Source organism: Drosophila montana, unplaced genomic scaffold (genome assembly GCF_035044405.1).
Source record: "Drosophila montana isolate Dmon_TW-CO22-7 unplaced genomic scaffold, ASM3504440v1 contig_402_1, whole genome shotgun sequence".
Lineage (NCBI taxonomy): Eukaryota > Metazoa > Arthropoda > Insecta > Diptera > Drosophilidae > Drosophila > Drosophila montana.
The window spans coordinates 4,999,666-5,018,838 of NW_026998739.1; the positions used below are offsets into that span (position 1 = coordinate 4,999,666).

Sequence of the window (19,173 nt, forward strand, 5' to 3'; positions counted from 1 at the left end):
AAAGCTCGTTGCTCTCCTGTCAAATCAATTCATATAGCTACTTCATAAATATATTAAGTAAAGAGTTCTTCTCGTTGTGCTTAATTTTTTGTATAACTAATATCAAAGCAGCACAATGCTCTATAGAATGCAGATATAAATATTGAAGTGTGGTATATTATCTATGCATATATATATAGATACATATTTTATTTTGACACACACCGTGGGGAAATTTATTTTTTGTTCTTTTAACCATACTTTTCAAATTCCGATCTCTATGAAAATTTCAAAGCTTAAATGTGGCATGTAAAAATGTTTATTTTTTTATTCAAACGCTCCCAGCGTTAGTTTTTTCACCTTTTTCGTGGTTTGATGGGGGCCATAGAATTGAATCAAATAATAATATATATGTATATATATATTATATATATATTTTCCCACCTTCCGCTCGACCCACCGAGGGGCGAATACAAACTAAGACTTTATGCTTAGACTATCTACTGACTATCTACTGCTAAATAGTTTAGAATAGAAGACTTTATTCGAGGAAGAGAAGACTCTGAGCAGAATACGTTGTAATGCTTGTTATAATCATCACAGAACCAACAGAACCCTGAACGATTCGTGCAAGGAAGCGATAAAAGAGTATACTTACGAGTTAGGCTAGTAGAAAAAGAGAAGTTTAATTGAAATTGACTTATAAGTAAATATTACACCAAGCTTATTGCTACGATTAAATAGTGAAGAAAGATTATTAAGCCAATTTAAGCCACGAAGGGCAAACAACAAGAATTGTATCTGTGAGATTCAATTCAGTTTTATTAAATTGTATATTGTGGCGATCAGATACATGAGACATACTATAGTATAGGTAGTACCACAGATATATAAAGGGTCGAATTCCTTTGACCAAGGTCGTCTCGTGAGATTATATAGATATATTTATTAGAAATTGCTTATATCCAATAATTATTATTGTTAAACATGGTTAAATATAAATAATTAAAAAATACTCTTTGAGGTACTTAAGAAATAAAATCGAATTGAAACTTTGTGCTTTTCCTGCCACACTTATTAAATAGAGGGGGGGAGTGTGTCTCCCCGGGCATTTAGCGCCATTGAAAATGTTGCACCTCGGCGTAGCGTCGATTTATTGCATTTTTGCGCTCCACATCGCCGCCAACGCCTCGCAGCAGCTCATCGCGCTGCCAGTTGCGATAGACAGACGAGTCCTGGAGCTGTTGCTCGTCCTTGTCAAGGGCCTGTTGCTGCCACCACTTCAAGCTGACAGCCGGGGCCTGCACCGGAATAACTGAGATTACCTGAGGCTGGCGGCGCACGGGCCAGAGGCCCAGCTTGGCCAGACGCTTCTGCTCGTCAATGTCCGTGTCCTCAGGTGTGTGCAGCAGGCGCAGCTGCTGTATCTCGCCCTGCGAACGCCGCATCACAATGGGCTGAAAGGGATCCTCGCCATAAAGCTGCCGATACTTGCTGCTCCTCACCAGATTTATGATCTGGTACATGGCAAGGCAAGTGACACAGTTGTAGCCCGCGAAAACTGCCCACAAATAAAAAACTCTCATTAGAAAAACCAACAACAAGAATACATTTGTGTCCACCTACGGCAATAGAAACTGCCTATCAGGGTGAGCACAATTAGCAGACCCAAATTGATTTGCTTCTTCAGCATAATCATCATCACAATGTGGCTAATTGTTATGCCCAGAAAGTAGATGAACTCGAACAAGGCCAACGGCAGCAACAACCATTTGTGCAGCTAAGAAGTGATTAAAGGGAATTTTATTTAATAAAAAATGTAAAATTACCTTCTCGAATAGAGCTAGTTTTCTAAATATACATATTTATAATTCTATTTCAATTTCTAGTACGAAAATTAAATATGGCTTCGAGATTTTAGTGTATCTTTGATATATGCATTTTGTGTGCCTTTCTTAGATGAGCTAAAAACAGACTTAAAATAACTAACAAGAATTCTAAACCTCTTTCCGGCCAAGAGAATGCAAATATTGCAATTCATAGAGCATAGGCAAAGCTTTTAAATAGATCGTATTCGAAAAAATTAAATAAAATAAAAGAATTTAAAAAATTAACAGTCGAGCAGAAATACATTAAACAATTTATACGTCCAAAAAAAAAAGAAAAAACGAGTAAGAGGCTCTAGTTGGGAGTTGCCTTCGGGAGTTCCCGATAAAGTTACTTGAAAGATACTTTATATATTTATATATATTCAAGAAGCTACTCTTGGTGACTTTACCCCTAAAAGCTTAAGAGATTTGTTTAAAAAACAGGAATACGACTGTCTGTCGAGACGGACAGACAGACGGAGATGGTTTGATCGACTTAGTTATTGATGCTGATCGGGAATATATATTTTCTGCCCGTTACATACTTTTTTACAAAACCATTATACCCTTTTTACCCTTTTTCAATGGGTTCAGGGAAACATTTAACTAAAAATACCAAGTTTCAGCAAAACTTGTTCTTAAAATTTAATCGTTGAATTTTACAACATTTTCTGTACATCAAATTGAAATTCTTTGCTCAACTTAAGCTCAAATTTGCAGCTCTAAAAAGTGTTTCGACAAATCATAAAACCTAATCAAGTATTGAGAGCGAAATAGAAGTTGGATTAGCAGCTAAATTTTACTCCTTGAAACCGATCTGCCAAGTTGTACTTACCCTCAAGGCGCCGACTATGCCCAAAAAGGCAGCTGCAATGTGAGCATAGCACATGATCTGCAGGAATATCAGCACATTATCGGGTGCTGCAATGTTGTCGGAAGAAAAAAAAAAGCATCAATTACACAATTTTTACTAAATTTAGCAAGACCTTAAAAATTGCCAAAAATTTCAGTGCGAAGCAATTTTCCAACACAAACCAGATTTTGTTGGAAAGCTTGTTTCTCATATCTTTAGAAGTTCTTAAACGAATCGAATTTAATATAAATAAAATTTGTATTCAAAGAATAATGTTAAAAAGTCCAAAGACAGTTCAGACTGTGAGCTCGAACCCAAAATGAGAAAAAATATGGGTTTCTTTCAGCTGAAGATTTTAAGGCTCGCTTCTTGGGGAAGAAAAGTTGACAAATTCCGGGTTTGAACCAGATTGATTTGATGTCGGTTTGCAGCCTTAATTCTCACATACTCACAGTGCTCTATCCAGTTGATGAGTCTGCGTATAATATTGCTGCTCTTGTACTGTGAGTCATTCTCCAGCAAATCGATAAGTTCATCGAACAATCGCACGCCCCGCACAAAGAAGAGTGTGCTCAGTGTCACGGACAGGATCTGTGGAAGTTGTCGGGAAGTAATTCATGAACAAGATCAGATACTCTGAAAGGATGCTGCTTACAATGCCCAATGCAGCCACAATCAGTATGCCGAGGCGCACCGAACAATAGCACAAATAGCTTTCCATAAACAACATATTCCGAGCTCAATTACTTTAAACGCTTGGCCATATTTCAGGCGACAACTAGCTGCACCTGCCGGACCCACGCGACTGCCGCAGCCGGACAAATGGCCCAAAGACAATAACGAACGATTAACAAACAAAGGGGACGGAGAGGGTCGTAAATGACAAAAGCTTGTTCCACATGGAGATGCCAATCTGCATATATGATACCTTAACTGTATTCATATTTGGCTCTAATGCAACTCGAATGGCTAGCAATATTTCATTCGCCAGCTGGACGTCATGGCGTTCGCCTCGCAATGCTCCAGGACGAATCCTCAGTTTCTCTCCGCAATGCTGTTTATGGAGTCCTATCTGTTCTGCGCCTCGGTGCGACTGGGTGTTATTTTGATAAGCGCGTTTGCATTGGTTAGTTAATTGTGACTTTGGTCCTTAATCATCCAATTTCCTTTTAATTTGGCTTACCTAAAACCAATTACAAATGTACTGCTTAAATTAAACCAGCGACTTCTCGACTCTTCAAATTTGTATTTATTCTTTTACTTACTGCAATTTTTGCTCGTTGTACAGATAAAAAGCATTACTATTTTATATGTTATCTCGACGGAAGGCTTTGATTTCACGCTTTCGCTAATTTCCACTTTTGATATTAATTTGAGCTACCGAGCCAGCTACTATATGGTCAGAGATACCATTTACTGGTTGGAACAGTGTAAGTATCACGTTCTAAATAAGTATTATATCAATGAAAATCGCCACAAAATGGTCGACCTGATCAAAATTCTAAAAACACATCTTTTATTGCTAAAGGGCACAAAACAAAAATATTATTTACTCTTATAATTTTGCCTAAATATTTTTTAAGTTCAAAACTAAGAAAATTTGTGTATAATTAGTTTATTTATTTATTAATATTTTTATTCAAAATTTGAAATCCTGCAATATGCCAGATTAATGATTTGCCATTGACTGAATCGACTTTTTCTCTTTTTTATTAATTTAAATCAAAAATTAAATTAATTAAAATTAATTAAATTAAATTAATTAATTAATTAATTAAATTAAATAGAAACAAAAATATATTCTTATAATTTTGCTTAAACATACATAACAAAAATAAAATAGGGTATATAATTAGTTTATTATAAATATTTATTTAACAATATTCTATTATTTTTCTTATTTTATAATTAGACGTGACTTAGTTGTTTTAATTTTTCGCATCCTGAAAAATGTAGCATTATTTTATTATAATATAAATATAATTATCAGTATAAAAAAAATGGGTTCATAATTAGGATTAATTATATTTATTTAACTGTTATCATTTTATTTTAATATCAAAATATTTTTCATTATTGTTATAAAATTAGCTTTTTTCTACTTTTTTAATAATTTTATTTTATTATAATCGAAATTAAAATAATTTTCTTTTAACTTAAAATAACTCGTGCTTTCTCAGAGACTATTTTTTATTGGAATTTGTTGGAATTTTCGTTTAGTTTTTGTCGAATTGTCGAAATGCATCTTGTTTATTACCATATCATTTCTGTTCAGTATTTGTCGATATGTCGTAGCATATATCTTGTATATTACCAAAAATATCTTACAGATCCCGAAGCGGTTACCATACTTCTTCAGATTTATACGATAATCCATTGCATGTCCTGTATTATTGCCGCGTATGGAGCTTATAAAGTGAGCGCCTGAATAAAATGTGAAATTTTCTGAGTTTCTATTTGGTTTTCTTTAACAGCTTAAGAGATATTTGGTTTTACCTCTGGCGATATTCGAATTTGTATATATTGTGCAAATCATAACGCTTTTCGTCCTCTTTCTGCGAATCGTCAGACATTTCGTGAGCCTCGAAAAACTCATATTGCTAACTCTTACGGCGACTGCCTATGCAAGTGTGTGCTCTGATTATTTATAAATATGTATATATTTAAATATTCATTTATTAATTATATATCTTGCAGTGCTAACGGTCTATGACTTCGTGGCGCTGCTCGCCTTTGAACAAATCCTGAAACTTGTGCGGAGCAGGCAATATCAACAGCTTTATGGCTCGGATCCGTTTAGGCCCAGACTCAATGCGACCCAAACGAAACATGTAAATGTTGTTAATGTGGACAAAAATGCGCCCAAATGGTGGCAAATTGAAAACTTGGAACCAATTTCAAATGAGCTAAATATCAACTCTGGCCAAGATGAGGCCCACAAGCATTTCCAGAGCCAGGAACTTTTGGCTGAAGTCTTGCTTCGTAATGCCATCAACTTGGGCTATGCGCACAGAAAAGGATTCTAGTTTACAAATGCTGAGATTTCCATGTTTGCATTATTGTTAAAAAAATAAAATTGTATTCGAAATGAGTTCTTCTTCGTTTTTCATGTGCTACAAAGTTGGGCAACATTTGCTGTTATAATACTCAAAGTTTCTTATTTGTTGTTTCAAATTCTCGCAATTACGAGAATTTAACTTTTCAGTTCTTACTTGTTTTTTTTTTGTTAATTTTAAAATATTTTAATTTATTAAATTTCTTTATGTAATTCCAAATTTTTGGAATTAAAAGGGTTCAACTTTTGTGTTCTTACTTATTTATTTTTTAAAATTTTTTAAGATTGACTCCTTGCCAGCTAATGCAATTTTAGATTTATGTAACTTTCCTTTCGTCTATCCCTTATCCCTTTATACTATTTCAATTTCTTGTCTCTTGAGCTAGTATTAGCAGGCCACTAACTTTTTTCCAGCTCAAGTTTATATCCGAAGTTCTATCCTCCTTATTGGTATTATTTGCTTAAATATTCTGGTTTGATTTTTCCGATATACCTGACTTTCACCAGTTATCAAAGCTATAAACCCTATAGTAATTTTCGGAGTTTCAGCTTGGGGCTTGAAACAAGAGTGCAAATCAAGGCTCGGTTCGTGAAACTGCTTTGCCACATCTATCAACCCAGGCTTTAGTTTGGAACTTAGCTCACACCTATTTTAAAATTTTTATGTTATTTATAAAATCTACATAAACACATATAAAATTATGTTTCTTTTCGAACTGAAACCGTTTAGCAGCCCTGCTTCTCGCCCAAGTTCATGTACTTTTGCTAAAAACCGTTTTCGGAAACACAACATTTGATCCACAAAAAGCAAACTCCGTTTAAAGCGCCATCTAGCGTCAATTTGGCCTAAACCTTATAATCTTAGCAAAGCACACACTCTCACCACACATGCAGCGTTGCCACTCTCACCACACTTGCAGCGCTGCCATCTTGACGCAAATATCTGATAATTGTGGAAGAGATATCAGAGTTGGCTCTCAAATGTATTTAACTGTTTTTTCAACTAGATTTTCTTATAGTCCCGAAGCTATATACGAAATGTCTTCCTTTTTTGTAGGTGTGGTAATTACTGAAATTTTTATTTGGTTTTTGGGTGCTTTAGTCCAGTTTGCTGTAAATCGACATTCGGTTTTTTGAGATTATCTCGAGGATTATTGGAGCTAGGGAAACCAACTTTGGTATGTTGAGTCTTATATGGAAAACACATATCCTGAATATTTCCATTTCTTTCGAAAATGACATATCTCATTATAGGTTTAGACTTTGGCTTTGGTATTCGCATACATTTGGATTGCATATTTATCAGTTCTTTTGCTTATGCCTCATGTGACCATCAATAATTGTCCTGTTGCCACGAAATCTATTAAAATCGATATCAATATTCTGTTATCGAACAGATCTCAAGAATTATAAGAGCTAGAGACTCCAAATTTGGTGTGCAGAGTCTCGTAAAGACTATATATACAATAAATACTTCATTTTTTAAAAAACTCGCCGATCTCACATTTGGATGCCATATTTATATTTATTTAATAATTGTCAAAGCAAGACAGATTTTAAATAAAGTGGTTTTTCTTATGCCATCAAAAAAAAAAAATATATTTATGCCCTAAAAAGATTAATTCATTATTTCATTAAAAAACAAATCAATTTCTTGTATTTTAGAAAACTTTTTTACTTTTCAAACTGCTTATAAAATTTTATTTTGTACATTTTATATTTATATCAATATTTTCCCATAAATTATTTATTTATTTATTTATTGCATAATTATATCAATATTTTTTTTCTATCAATTACTTATTTATTTCATTATTTATTTACAGGGTAAGATTCTAATTAGCTTAAACTATGGAAAGAAGGAGTTGGGTCAAGCGGGTTAAAATTTAAATTGAATAAAATTTGAAATTGTGCCTGACTTGGCTTCAGATCTACAATGAAATCGTAAGCCTAAAAATCTGCACCCATTGAAAATTGGAAGTAGATAAACAGAAGCGAGTCGAACTGCTTTGGAAGAGTTTCCATTTCTTTAACATAAAAATATATTTTAAATATGTACTCCACATAAATAACTATCTTAAATATTTACAACTAAAGCTAAGTTTATATCACTTGAATGCGAGCCTTTGCCTGTCTCGTCTCCTCATGTCACGTCACGCAATTCTTGTTCTTGCCGTAGAGTACTCGATATTCGGGCTCAATTTTGGTCTTGATAAACTTGGTCATTTCCCTGGCATATTTGGCGCGCATCGAATTCCGTGCCGGCTTCTTAATGCCGGGACTGTGCACCAGAAAGGCAGGATGCAGGACATGGTACTCGTAGCCCAGCAGGCACATAGCATAGCCCTGAAAAAATAGACAATTAGAGGATATAAATTATTATAAATTAAAAGATTTCCAATGCTTAAAAAAGAGAAAAGATCTCTAAGCGTTCACTAGAGATGTGCATATTGATCGATAAATCGATAGGCAATAATAGTTAATGAAATTATATTACTGGGATTCCTGAAACTGATTTGATTTCGATTTCGTGATCAGCTGGCGGCCTGCGCAAAAGTACAAAGTGCCCAAAGATAGTTTAAAAACTATTTTTCTTATCCTTTTAATAATAATAACTTGCTTGCAAAATCCCTAGTTTCTTTATTTTTTTATATTTTTAGCTGTACTTTTGTCCTTTTTATCTCCATCTTTAAGTCCCATCTTGCATACAATGTTAAATTAATTAATTTAAAAAAAATTCAAGTGCAGCTAGCATACAAAGTGCTTCATATTGAAAGCACAACATAATGTAAACAGATATCCAGTGTGACCGCATAATGTTCTTCGAAAAGAACGGCCACACAAGCAAGCATAAGGAAATCACATTTTTCAGTGTGACCCCAAGTTTCAGACTCTTGGCACACTGTGAACAACTGATCGAATTGATTTTGTTCAGATCTGAATCCGTTTAAGGAATCCCTTCATTATAAATATAATATATCATATATATTATTTTGATATATAATATTAGAATTTGGTTTAAAAATATGGATTTATAGTAAGAGACAACTTCGACCGCGTTACGCGTATATATGCTTGATAAATCTAAAAGTATTAAAGCTTTTTTTCTGTCGCAGACAGAGCATATGTCAAAAATTAATTTCGTGCATGAAAAACTTCTTGTGTTCAAGATATCTTGAACAAACTTGTCTCTATAGAAGAAATTGGTAAATTTTTCTGTTCTTGCTCTCTCTTAATATCGAATTGTGCATTTTCCGATAATAATGAAGAACAAATCGAGTAATAAGAAGTAAGAAGCTCTAGTCGGGAGCTACCGACTAGGAGATACACTGAACCCTCTTCTTCCAACAGACGTTAGGTATAAAATGAAAGATACTTGATATATATCTACTACTCTAGAAGCTACATGTCAATTTTGGTGACTCTAGCTCATATTATTTGCCGAAATTGCTCAAAAAACAAGATTTCGATATCGATTTTTATCGTTTACTTACAAACGGGACAAGTTATCGATTATTGGAAACAAACTCGTACTGCGCGGGCGCTAGGAGGACCTACGTATAAAAGTCTCTAGCTGTTATAGGTTCTGATATCCTTGCGTTCATACATACGGACGGACGGACAGACAGACGGACAGACGGACGTGGCTGGATCGGCTCGGCTATTGATGCTGAATGAAGAATATATACACTTTATGGGATCGGGGATGCTTCCTTCTGCCTCTTACATACATTTGCACAAATATCCCTTTTACCCATTTTTAATGGGTTCAGGGTTTAAGGAGCATACCTGTATGCGCTTATTGGACTGTCCCTCCCAGGTGACGCGCTCATCGAAAATGGGCTCCGTATTGTCGCTGATATAGAAGGGCTCCCAGTATTTGTGGTTGCCCTGTCGCACGGTCATGCTAAACAGATTCAGATCGTCCGTGACGCTGGCGGTGCGATCTATCCAGTCCTTGTAGCCGGGCACCTTGTGGCAGCTGGTGCAGACCTTCGCATGGAAGAGCTGCGCCCGACCCTTCTCCAGGAGGGGCAGCAACTCGGCCTTGTCATTGGGCACACGCTCCCCGTCCTTTATCTCAAAGACGGGCAGAGGATAGACTCGCGGCTGCTGGCCTGGACTCAGGGCCAGCACACTATTGTTGCGCTGCACCATGTCCAGGAACTGATCCACCAAGCCCAGGCTCGGATAGAGCTCAATGTCGCAGGCGAAAATGAAGTGGGTATTGACCGCCCCCCGGGCGATATTGCGGCCCACATTTATCGGATAGGTCAGGTTCGCCTGCACCTTGTACATGGCAGTACGGTTCGCAGCGGCGTAGGGCGGCGGCAACGGGCCTCCAGCCTCATCCACGCAGCGAAAGGGCCAGTTAAGGGCTTCGTTCTCGTCGTGGGGCACATACTCGGGCATATGCTCGTTGGAGAAGTAAATGTGGAAGCTGACGAAGTCGCTGATCAGCTGGCTGCCCGGCAAACAGTTTCTCACATACTGTATGGCATCCAGCGTGGCGTTCAGATCGTAGCCGGGCGTGTGTATCGCAAAGCTGATTGGTCCCAGCCAGCTAAAAGCGGAAGACAGAAATTCATGAATCATAAAATAGATAAAGCTGACCGATTTTAAGAAAAACAAGACACAGTGCTCTAATCGACTCGCTCTTTCCAGCGGCAAGCTGATGTTAAAAATATTCTAGCTTTTTCCCCATCAAGCACGGGTGTTTTTTCTTCTCTTAGATCGACCCAAGGGTAAATGTGTTCTTGCATAACTTCGGTTCCTAAAGTCCGATCCTTATGAAATTTTAGGGGCATACATATGAATTCAAAGAGTGTGTACATCCCAAAGCCCGAAGCTGTATCTCTAAGAATAAGTTCTAAATATTTTTCCGGGTAGCTGTGGGAGGTATAAAATATGTGAACTATTCTGGATATGTTTGTGCTCTATAAGAAACTACCTCCTTAAGTTAGAAACTGTAGTTCTTAAGATTATCAAAATAATTAAAAAAAAACTGGCAATAGACAACGATAGATCGATTCTTATCGATTTTGGGCTTAGATCTATGTGATCGTAATGAAAGAGGAATATAAAATGGTCTTTGAGATAATTTTGAAACAGAGTACGTTGGCAAATATATACAAATATATATTTTTTTTTTAATGATGAGCTATAAAAATGAACTAAAAATTTTCATGGGTAGCAATAAAAAAAATGTGTATATATTTGTCAAAGAGCGGGCAGATTTTAAATCAAAATAATAATAATGTTAAAAAAAAAATAAAAAATATTTGCCAATAGAACTTGCGTACTCTCAAACAAGGCAACGCATTAACTAAGTCGAGTTATTAGTCTGGGAATTCTTTCTTTGAAATCAGTCGGAATATTTTCAAATTTACTTAATCTTCTTAAAATCCAATAACTATTTAACTGTAAAATGATAAACATTCCTAAGTAACCAAGTATTTTATTTAAAAAGCTAAAACAATTCCGATCCTTGTAAATACTAAGATTAAATATTGAAAAGGGATTCACAAATTCGAGATATGTTTATGCTTACCGCTCGGTGACCGTTTCGAGATTGTCAAAGAAGGTGTAGTCGCCGTTTGTGGTGTAGGTGATGGACTCGGCGCAGCCCATGCGTTGGCTCTCGCGTCCCATGACCAGGTTCTGGATCACCCAATAATTGCCGTGCTGCAGCTTTTGCAGTCTCAGACGACGATTGCGACATTTGAGCAGAGCCTGAAGCTCTTGGGTGCGTGCCGAAAGCCATCTGGGCTCCTCGGTGCTCGGATCAAGCGGCGCGTCCGCTTCGGTTATGTCCAGAAGCGTGAGGGACTCGGCCTCGGCCTGCGATTTATGGCTCTGCCGCCTCTCGTGGGCAGCTGCCAGCTGTTGGGCTTGCCGCAGATTTCGCGAGACGAGCAGCAAAACCAAGACGACGAGCAGCACGAGGAGCACACTGCGTTTATTGACCTGCACAACCATGGATGTGGCAACACTTGGGTCTTGGCTGGGCTTGACTGGAGCGGCACACGCGAGCGCAAAATTAAAACAATTACTTATACTGTAATTGCATTATGATATATACTATATAGTATATATATAGCTTGCGGGCACTTTACAACTGTCACACTTTAAATGATAAACCACGGCCAGACGGGGTTCTCCCATTACCCAGCTCAAGGCTGAACTTTAGCCCAAGTACGTGCTAAACTGAAACGCGGCCAAACTTTAACTTTGATAAGAATATATAACACAATAAATCGAAGGGTTTCTGTGTAATATCAGGTGCAATACACGTTAATCTTCAGTTAACCCTCTGGTAATTTTCCAGAATTAGTTAAGAATTTTCATTACAATTGTTTAATCCAAAAAAAAACGAAGAAGTTCGTTTTTGGGAAAAAAAAACGCGCGCGGTTACAACCGCCAGCGACAAGTGAAGACAGCCAACTGAAGGCTGCAAATGGAACATGATACTTGTTAGCGATAGAGGCCTTTCCTAGAGTCCTAATCTGACCATGGTACGCATTCGCATTCCTATGGTTACAATTAGAGATGGGCGCGTGATACGGCACGACCCAGCACGAGCACGTAATAAGGTTCTTCGGAGAAGGCACGATGAAACTTAAAGAAGCTATAAATTCTGCGCTCTATTTCAAAATGTAACTAGAGACATATCAAGGTCTACATTTATTGCAGCACATTTCTCAAGAATTAGTTTCTCAGTTCTTGCATTCTACTTTATATAATTATTAGGTGCGTCTCTTTTTATTTCGTTCAAATGTTTTTCCCATCATAATTGAAACTCTTTAGCTGCTATCGCTGATAAGCTACCTGCTTTATCTGTCTTTGATATTGGCAATCTTTAAGTGTTAACGGTAAACTTATAAATCAAACAACACATGTAATAACTCTTTGTAGCTTATCGATTCAAGTAAACAAAGTTCGATTCAATCTTAAATATTCAATCATATTAACTTGCTTCTCTTCGCTTGGGTTCGATTTCCAAATTTTGTGTCCGACAGATTTTAAATAAAAATAATAATAATGTTGAAAAAAAAATAAAAAAAAGAACGATTTATTATTCTTAATTTATTTTTAATGTAATATTGTTTTATTTTATGAGTAGTAACAAATTTAATAAAGAAATTTGAATTTGAACCAGCAACTTCTCGCATTCTAGTTCGACGCTCAGAGACCTAAGGCATGTATGTTCATGACATCGCGTTTGCAAAGTACTTTGATATGGCTGAGTTTTATTTGAGGTATTTTATGCACAGTTTTTCCCCCCAGTTTTTCCCCACGCACAATTGATGCCAGTGATAAGGGCTCATAGATATGGCTGCGATAAGTGAGGAGATTAGCCACATTGTGATCAATATCAAATGTTTTTACGTGCACAATATAATTGTGTAAGTCGCGTAGGCCCGACGCCCATTGTGTTTATAACTCTGATAGGGCGGCAACTTCCTGCGTTCTTGATAAACCAAACAATAAATTCCGTTGAGTTAGTCAAATTAAAATGAGCATATTCTAACTGAGAAATATTTCTTTCAATTATGTACTTGTCATAAAAATAAACCCAGATATAATTATGAGAAAAGAGGAAACGAGAAAGTAGCCAAATATTTAGTACCCAAAATTGAGTTTAGCTGTGGCAGATAAAGACTTTGACATGCTATGTTATGTAGGCAAGCCTTTTATCCTATTTTAAATATATATTAGTAAATCTCTGAATTAAACCTCAACTTTCTTAAATAATGATTACATGTTGCACGTGTTCTATCCCACGGCCGAATAAAATGCGAAAGACTGTATTTGTTTATCGCCTAATTAATTTCTTACTAATTTTTAAATATCTATGCAAAATGTGATTTGCAATCTGATTCAGCAATTGCGCAAATCCACTCCGATAAGTGAGTTCAAAGTAGTAGGAAAATATTTAAATGCTTACTGTATAAAGGATGTTCTAAATTTCAACAAACAATTATAGCCTAGACAGTGCCGGGCAGCGCTACAAATTTTGTTGCATATTATGCCTTTCTATGCGATTCTCATAAATTCAAGCAAGACTTTCAGTTCTTCAAGCATTCAGTTTTAACTAATTTTGTGACAAGTTGTGTTGCCAAGCTAATTAATTTTATCGTCGCTTTAGCTCTCATTTTACAATTAACTCTCTTGAGCTTGTCTCTCTCTCTCTCTCTCTTTCTCTCTTGTATTGTTACTCTCGCTTTCTGCTGCACCTAATCTAAAAGGCTCTTTACTTTTGTTTTTGTTCGTGACGTATAGTTAAAATGGACTGCTGCCTGATTATATATGACAATGTGCTTGTATATGATTAGTTATATCTAAATGAGAATATATTTTAAAGCAATTCAGAGCCGACTTATCTCCTTATATTATATATATTAAATTTATTTTACAATTATGAAATATACAACTGAACAAGAGTTATTTTTAACATATGTAATGGGGTACGATGGGAGCCTTTTTGTGTCTCTAACAATAATCATGACTAGAGAAGCCCCGTCTGCGCACGCTCCAGCAGTTGATTAAGTGCCACGGGCTGCCAATTCGTAAAGCTGACATCGCTCAGCATGCAAACGTTGCGATCGATGTAACAGAAGAGTTTGCCGACGCGATAGATCTGGAAGAAAGAATGCTTTAATATTTGTTTTATACCAAAGAAAAAATTAGTTGTGTACAAAAAAAATGAAATAGAACCAGACAAAAAGGCTGGTTCTAAGCGACAGGATGTGCATCTGATTTATCACATTTACAAGCACAGGTTTCAAATATTTCTAAAATGTAAATGAAACAATTGAATTGCTAATTTGCCTGCTCTACTAAAAAGTATTCAATACCTGCTTATTTTCATAGAGAATTTGCGAGCTTTATTTGATTTATCCCAGAAATTGCCATACAATAAATTTTGTTGGTTCCATGGTTAGGGTTAGGGTTAAGTTTCCCTCAGTTAATAATCAAACTATTTTAGAAAAATTGTGCTTTCTTCGATTTTCGCCTGAGCCGTTTTTTTGGGCCAAATAAATTAGACTGCGAACTAGCTTGGTTCAAAAGAAGTTTGCAGACTTGCAAATACTTTTATACGAAACCGACTGATTGTTCCTATGATATAGTAGTCCGATTTAATAAGGTTCTGCCAATATGTTGGGACAAAATTGAAGCTCGTACGAAGCTGGGTATAGATGTTTTAAAGCACATTTTACAGCCGATTATTCCTATAGAACTCTACGACATAGAAGCACGATGTGCATAAAATTTTGCACCCCTAAATTCCAAGATTCTTCAAGAAATCTCAAAAACCCCAACTATGAGCAGCTTATATAATATAGTGATGCGATTCGATCTGAATCTTAAATTAAAGAAAAAAGTTTAGTTTGAAATTCCACGCGCTTGCGACTCACCTGTTTGCCCAGTTCCCGTCGACCGGGCAGGGGTGCGAATATGATGCCCAGTTCGGCGCATTTCTGTGAGACGAGCTCCTTGAACTCCAGCTGAGCGGGCGGCATTACATCGACGAGCATCACGGGTGTGAGCAGCACAGAAGCGGGCGCAACTGGGGGCATGGGCGGCGGCGGGGCAGTTGTGGGTTGGAGCACCGCATCCGTGGCGCGATGCAGCATATCGAGAGCACGACGCAGATGCTCCTTGATGCAGGGCTCCCGGAGAATCGGTTCGCTCAGCATGCTCTTCCAGCCAGCATACCAGCGCGAGATCTCGGTATAGTCCGGCGACTGATTGAGCCACATGGCCAGCACCTGCATCCAGCGCGGAAAGAAATGCTTGTCCAGCAGCTGGGCCATATGCGCGGCGGGTATTAGCTCGTGCCATTCCCACACCTGATGCCAGAGCTCGAGGTTCTGTTGCAGCGGATTGATCACCAGCTCGGCGAGCACCGCCTGCAGCTTGGGTATGATGTGGCGCAGCAGGAATTGCACCAGCTGCTCCTCGGGAAATGCGGCCTGCCAGGGCGTTAGCATGGCGCGCGCCGAACGATCCTGCGGTGACCAGGCCTGCAGTGCCACGCCCAGTTTGCTGCGTATCTGCGGATAGATGGACTCCTCCAGCTTGGCGCCCAGTATGGCATGCCAGGGCAGAATCCAGATATGTATGGGCACCACATCCGTTAGCGGATCCCAATCGCGCACGCCCGCCGTCAGGCGCGGCAACACTAGCTGCTCCAGCACCGAGTCGAGCACCCAAGTGGGCAACAGCGGCGCCCAAGCATCGAGCAATGCGGCCATCGGCGCATGCTCCTTGGGCTGCCAGCTGGCAGCACAGGATCTAAAGGAGGGCATCACGCCCGCCCAGATCAGCGAGGAGTAGGGATCGAAAACGTTGCGCGACTGCTGCTCCAGCAGCTCGGGCTCGTCCTGCTGCAGAATGCCACGCCAGCGCTTGATCAGCTGCAGCGGCTGGGTGGGCTGCTCCAATGGCTGCCAGTCGCTTAGCTCGCGCTTCAGTAGCGGCGCAATGACGCCCGCCGCCAGATCGGCGAGGCCGAACTCTTTGTACTCGGCGGCATAGTCGTGCTGCAGCTCCAGGAACAGCCGTTCCGCCTGCGCCAGGCTCAGCTCGGGATTCTCGCTGAGCTGCTCGAGTCGGGAGAGCGCCGCCTCCAGTGTGCTCATGTGATTGCGCTCCAGTTGGACCAGCTCCAGCAGCTGGTGCTGCTCGTGCTCCAGCGCCGTCTGCCGATCCGCGCACTCGCGCTCCGACTTATCTATGGCAATGATCTCCTGCTCGCACTGGCTCACCAGCAGCTGCAGATTGTGCGTCAGTTCGGGCATGCTAAACACAGAGGCGGGCGTGGCGCCCTTCTCCTCGCCAGCCTGCGCATCGTACAGCGTCTCCTCGGGCGTGATTTTGTTCTGAGCCAAGGCATGATAGCCGCTGAGCACGCGGCGCTCCGGTCCGGTCATGTCGATGACAGGCACATTGCCCAGGCGCTTGCTCAGCTTTTCGGAGAGCAGATGATCCGATTTCTTGCCCTTGGCAATGACCTCCTCCACGGACTTGTAGTAGTAGCGCTTGCTGTTGGACTTTTCGCGCGTGTCGCTGCTGCCGCCCTTCTTCCATTTGTTTAGCTGCTCCTTGAACTCCTTGGCCTCGCGCACATCCTCGTCGAGCTTGAGCGGTTTGGCCGGCTGGCCGCCCACGCTGGCTGCCGTCTCCGGACCATAGGCGCCAATGGCGCCGCGTCCCTTGCGCACATGCGCCTGCACTGGCTGTGCGATGCCCTGCAGATCCTTGCCCAGACCCTTGCCGGGCTCATAGCCCATTTGCAGCAGCAGCTTGGCGCCGATGCCACGCGTATGCTGCTCCCAGGCACCAACATTCCTATTGCTTGGTATGTGCGAAGTGTGCCTGAAACCCGCTGTGTTCCGTATTGTTGGCTGTTGCGGCGGCTGCTCCTCCGGCCCAGCAGAGCTATCTGAGCTGTTGGCATCGCTGTTGTCCATGAGCTGCGGCTGTTTGCGCCCAAATGATGGACGCGTCTCGTCGCTGTCGTCCGCCTCGCTGTCCACATTTTCATCGCTGGCCGCGTTTTCCTCCTGCTTCTTCTTCTGCTTCTTGCCGGCTTGTTGTATGCCGCCGGCCACAAAACTTACTGGCGCCGTGTAATCTTTGGGCTTGCCAGAGGAGCCGCTGCCCAGGCCACGCCTACCGCGTCGACCGCTGCTTTCGTCCTCGCCTTCATTGTCGCTGTCGTCCGCCCAGATGCCTGACAAAACCAAAAATATTTCATCATTTTTGTGTCACATTTGTAACTTTTGCTTACCGTAAATTTGTTGGTGCTTAGTGTGGCGTCTACGTGGCCTGTTAATGTTGAACTCGTTGTCCAAATCATAGTCCGTGATTTCAAAGCGTTCGTATTCATTGTCCGACATTTTCAATTGACATAAATAAAGCGCCAAATATCAATAAAAACAGCAATAAACAAATACGTTTGGCAGAGATTTCCTTAAGTGTTGTAAAGCGACCATATGGTCCAGTAACATACTCTTTTAAGTTACCGTTGCCATTTAGAGTATAACAGTGCACTAATAGAAATCACATTCAGTAGTTCCCGCTGCTGCTTAACTACTGACTTTTAATACAGACATTATATTTTCAATTTACCATGTGGCGCCATATATTAAGTAACTATTAACTGCATATTAGCATTTATTGTTGATTTGCAGTATATAAATCATAAAGTTTAAATAATATATTAATATTAACTTATATATTAAGCGTGTGATTTTCAAATTTGAGCACTTGTTCCGAAGAACATGCTCTTTATGTTAGCTCACAGCTCCGCGCAATCGAACTAGTTCTGCTGTTGCCTGCTGAACTACGGCACGTGCATTGCCTGCTTACGATAACATAACATTGTTCCCAATGTTCTTGTTGCGTGCGGTTCATTGTTCGGTTTTTGCGCATGAAATTATAACAACGCGTAATTAAAGCTGCGTAAAGTGCCAACAGCAAACATATTAGCCTAACTGCAACAACTAATTGCACAGGCCGCGCCGCACAAAGCACCCGCCTTTCGTTTTGTGTCGTAAACTGTATATTACATTTAATATTCGTTCAACACAATTACAAATATACGTATATGTACATACATGCAATGCAAATTGAATGTAAATAAAACAGCACTCACAAATACAGTAGCAGCAGCAGCAACAGCAGCGGCAGCAGCAAAACAAAAGTGAAATTAACACGTGCGCTTAACACCGCTTCCTCAGTTCTTCTCGAAGGTTTTTGTTGTTGCTTTTCCTCTGTCGTTCTTTTGACGGTCGCTGCCGGCATCTAATTTTTGGCTGGCATTTGATTTGCCTTTGGATTTAATTATTACTTAAACAAACAAACAACAACAGCAGCAGCACAAACAAAACAACAAAATGGTTCAGGTCAGTGAATAATAAATGCATTCGAATTGATTAATATTATTAGTTAAATATTAAATATTTTGTATTCAAATGAACATATGAGCTAAATAGGTTCAAGATGCAATTTATCAAAAATACTTAGCTAGAAAAAGCTAATTTGAAATGTTTATAGCTATATTTATATGGAAAGTGAACACATAGAGTTTATACATTGAGAGCTTAACGTTGAAATATTGAAATATTAAATTGAAGCTTTAAGCATAGTTAAGTTTTCTATATTTAAGTAATTAAAAACTGAGGTTTTAAATATATTTTTGCTTGAATTAATATTCCTAATTTAATTGATAGATGGATAACTGGGATGAATTCCAGTTATTTCAGTTTTTAATCCTCAGGATTGATTAAAATCCTCTCAGAAGCATAAAATCTTTAATTTTACAATTTATATCTGAATATTTCGAACCTTTTATTCAATCTGATAAAAGATTATTGTGATTAAATGTAAAATGCTGGAGCTACAAATTT

At 39.0% G+C, this 19,173-nt stretch overlaps 5 protein-coding genes across 5 annotated transcripts in view; 2 read left to right on the forward strand and 3 right to left on the reverse strand.

Annotated features, from left to right (window-relative positions):
* Positions 1–993: 993 nt before the first annotated feature.
* Positions 994–3,430, reverse strand: LOC135439422 (uncharacterized). The gene is made up of 5 exons (XM_064698149.1): positions 3,356–3,430; positions 3,153–3,291; positions 2,683–2,768; positions 1,606–1,759; positions 994–1,540 (listed from the first exon to the last, which is right to left on the reverse strand). The coding sequence occupies exons 1-5, from the start codon at positions 3,428–3,430 to the stop codon at positions 1,092–1,094; spliced, it is 903 nt and encodes a 300-aa protein (XP_064554219.1). The 3' UTR covers positions 994–1,091.
* A 321-nt stretch (positions 3,431–3,751) lies between these two features.
* LOC135438954 (uncharacterized) lies at positions 3,752–5,726 on the forward strand. The gene is made up of 5 exons (XM_064697514.1): positions 3,752–3,826; positions 3,989–4,130; positions 5,031–5,116; positions 5,175–5,328; positions 5,398–5,726. The coding sequence occupies exons 1-5, from the start codon at positions 3,752–3,754 to the stop codon at positions 5,724–5,726; spliced, it is 786 nt and encodes a 261-aa protein (XP_064553584.1).
* A 2,101-nt stretch (positions 5,727–7,827) lies between these two features.
* LOC135439373 (beta-1,4-glucuronyltransferase 1-like) lies at positions 7,828–11,759 on the reverse strand. Its single transcript, XM_064698095.1, has 3 exons — positions 11,307–11,759; positions 9,545–10,319; positions 7,828–8,101 (listed from the first exon to the last, which is right to left on the reverse strand). The coding sequence occupies exons 1-3, from the start codon at positions 11,732–11,734 to the stop codon at positions 7,904–7,906; spliced, it is 1,401 nt and encodes a 466-aa protein (XP_064554165.1). The 5' UTR covers positions 11,735–11,759; the 3' UTR covers positions 7,828–7,903.
* Positions 11,760–14,153: 2,394 nt separating this feature from the next.
* Positions 14,154–17,753, reverse strand: sip1 (septin interacting protein 1). The gene is made up of 3 exons (XM_064697749.1): positions 17,553–17,753; positions 15,175–17,495; positions 14,154–14,396 (listed from the first exon to the last, which is right to left on the reverse strand). Exons 1-3 carry the CDS (start codon positions 17,659–17,661, stop codon positions 14,265–14,267), a joined length of 2,562 nt encoding a protein of 853 aa, XP_064553819.1. The 5' UTR covers positions 17,662–17,753; the 3' UTR covers positions 14,154–14,264.
* Positions 17,754–18,136: 383 nt separating this feature from the next.
* The window catches only part of LOC135439118 (neuroguidin), a 71,657-nt gene continuing 70,620 nt past the window's right edge, over positions 18,137–19,173 (forward strand). The window contains exon 1 of the mRNA XM_064697744.1: positions 18,137–18,669. Coding sequence (XP_064553814.1) covers positions 18,661–18,669 — 9 coding nt within the window. The 5' untranslated portion in view covers positions 18,137–18,660. The remainder of the gene's footprint in view (positions 18,670–19,173) is intronic.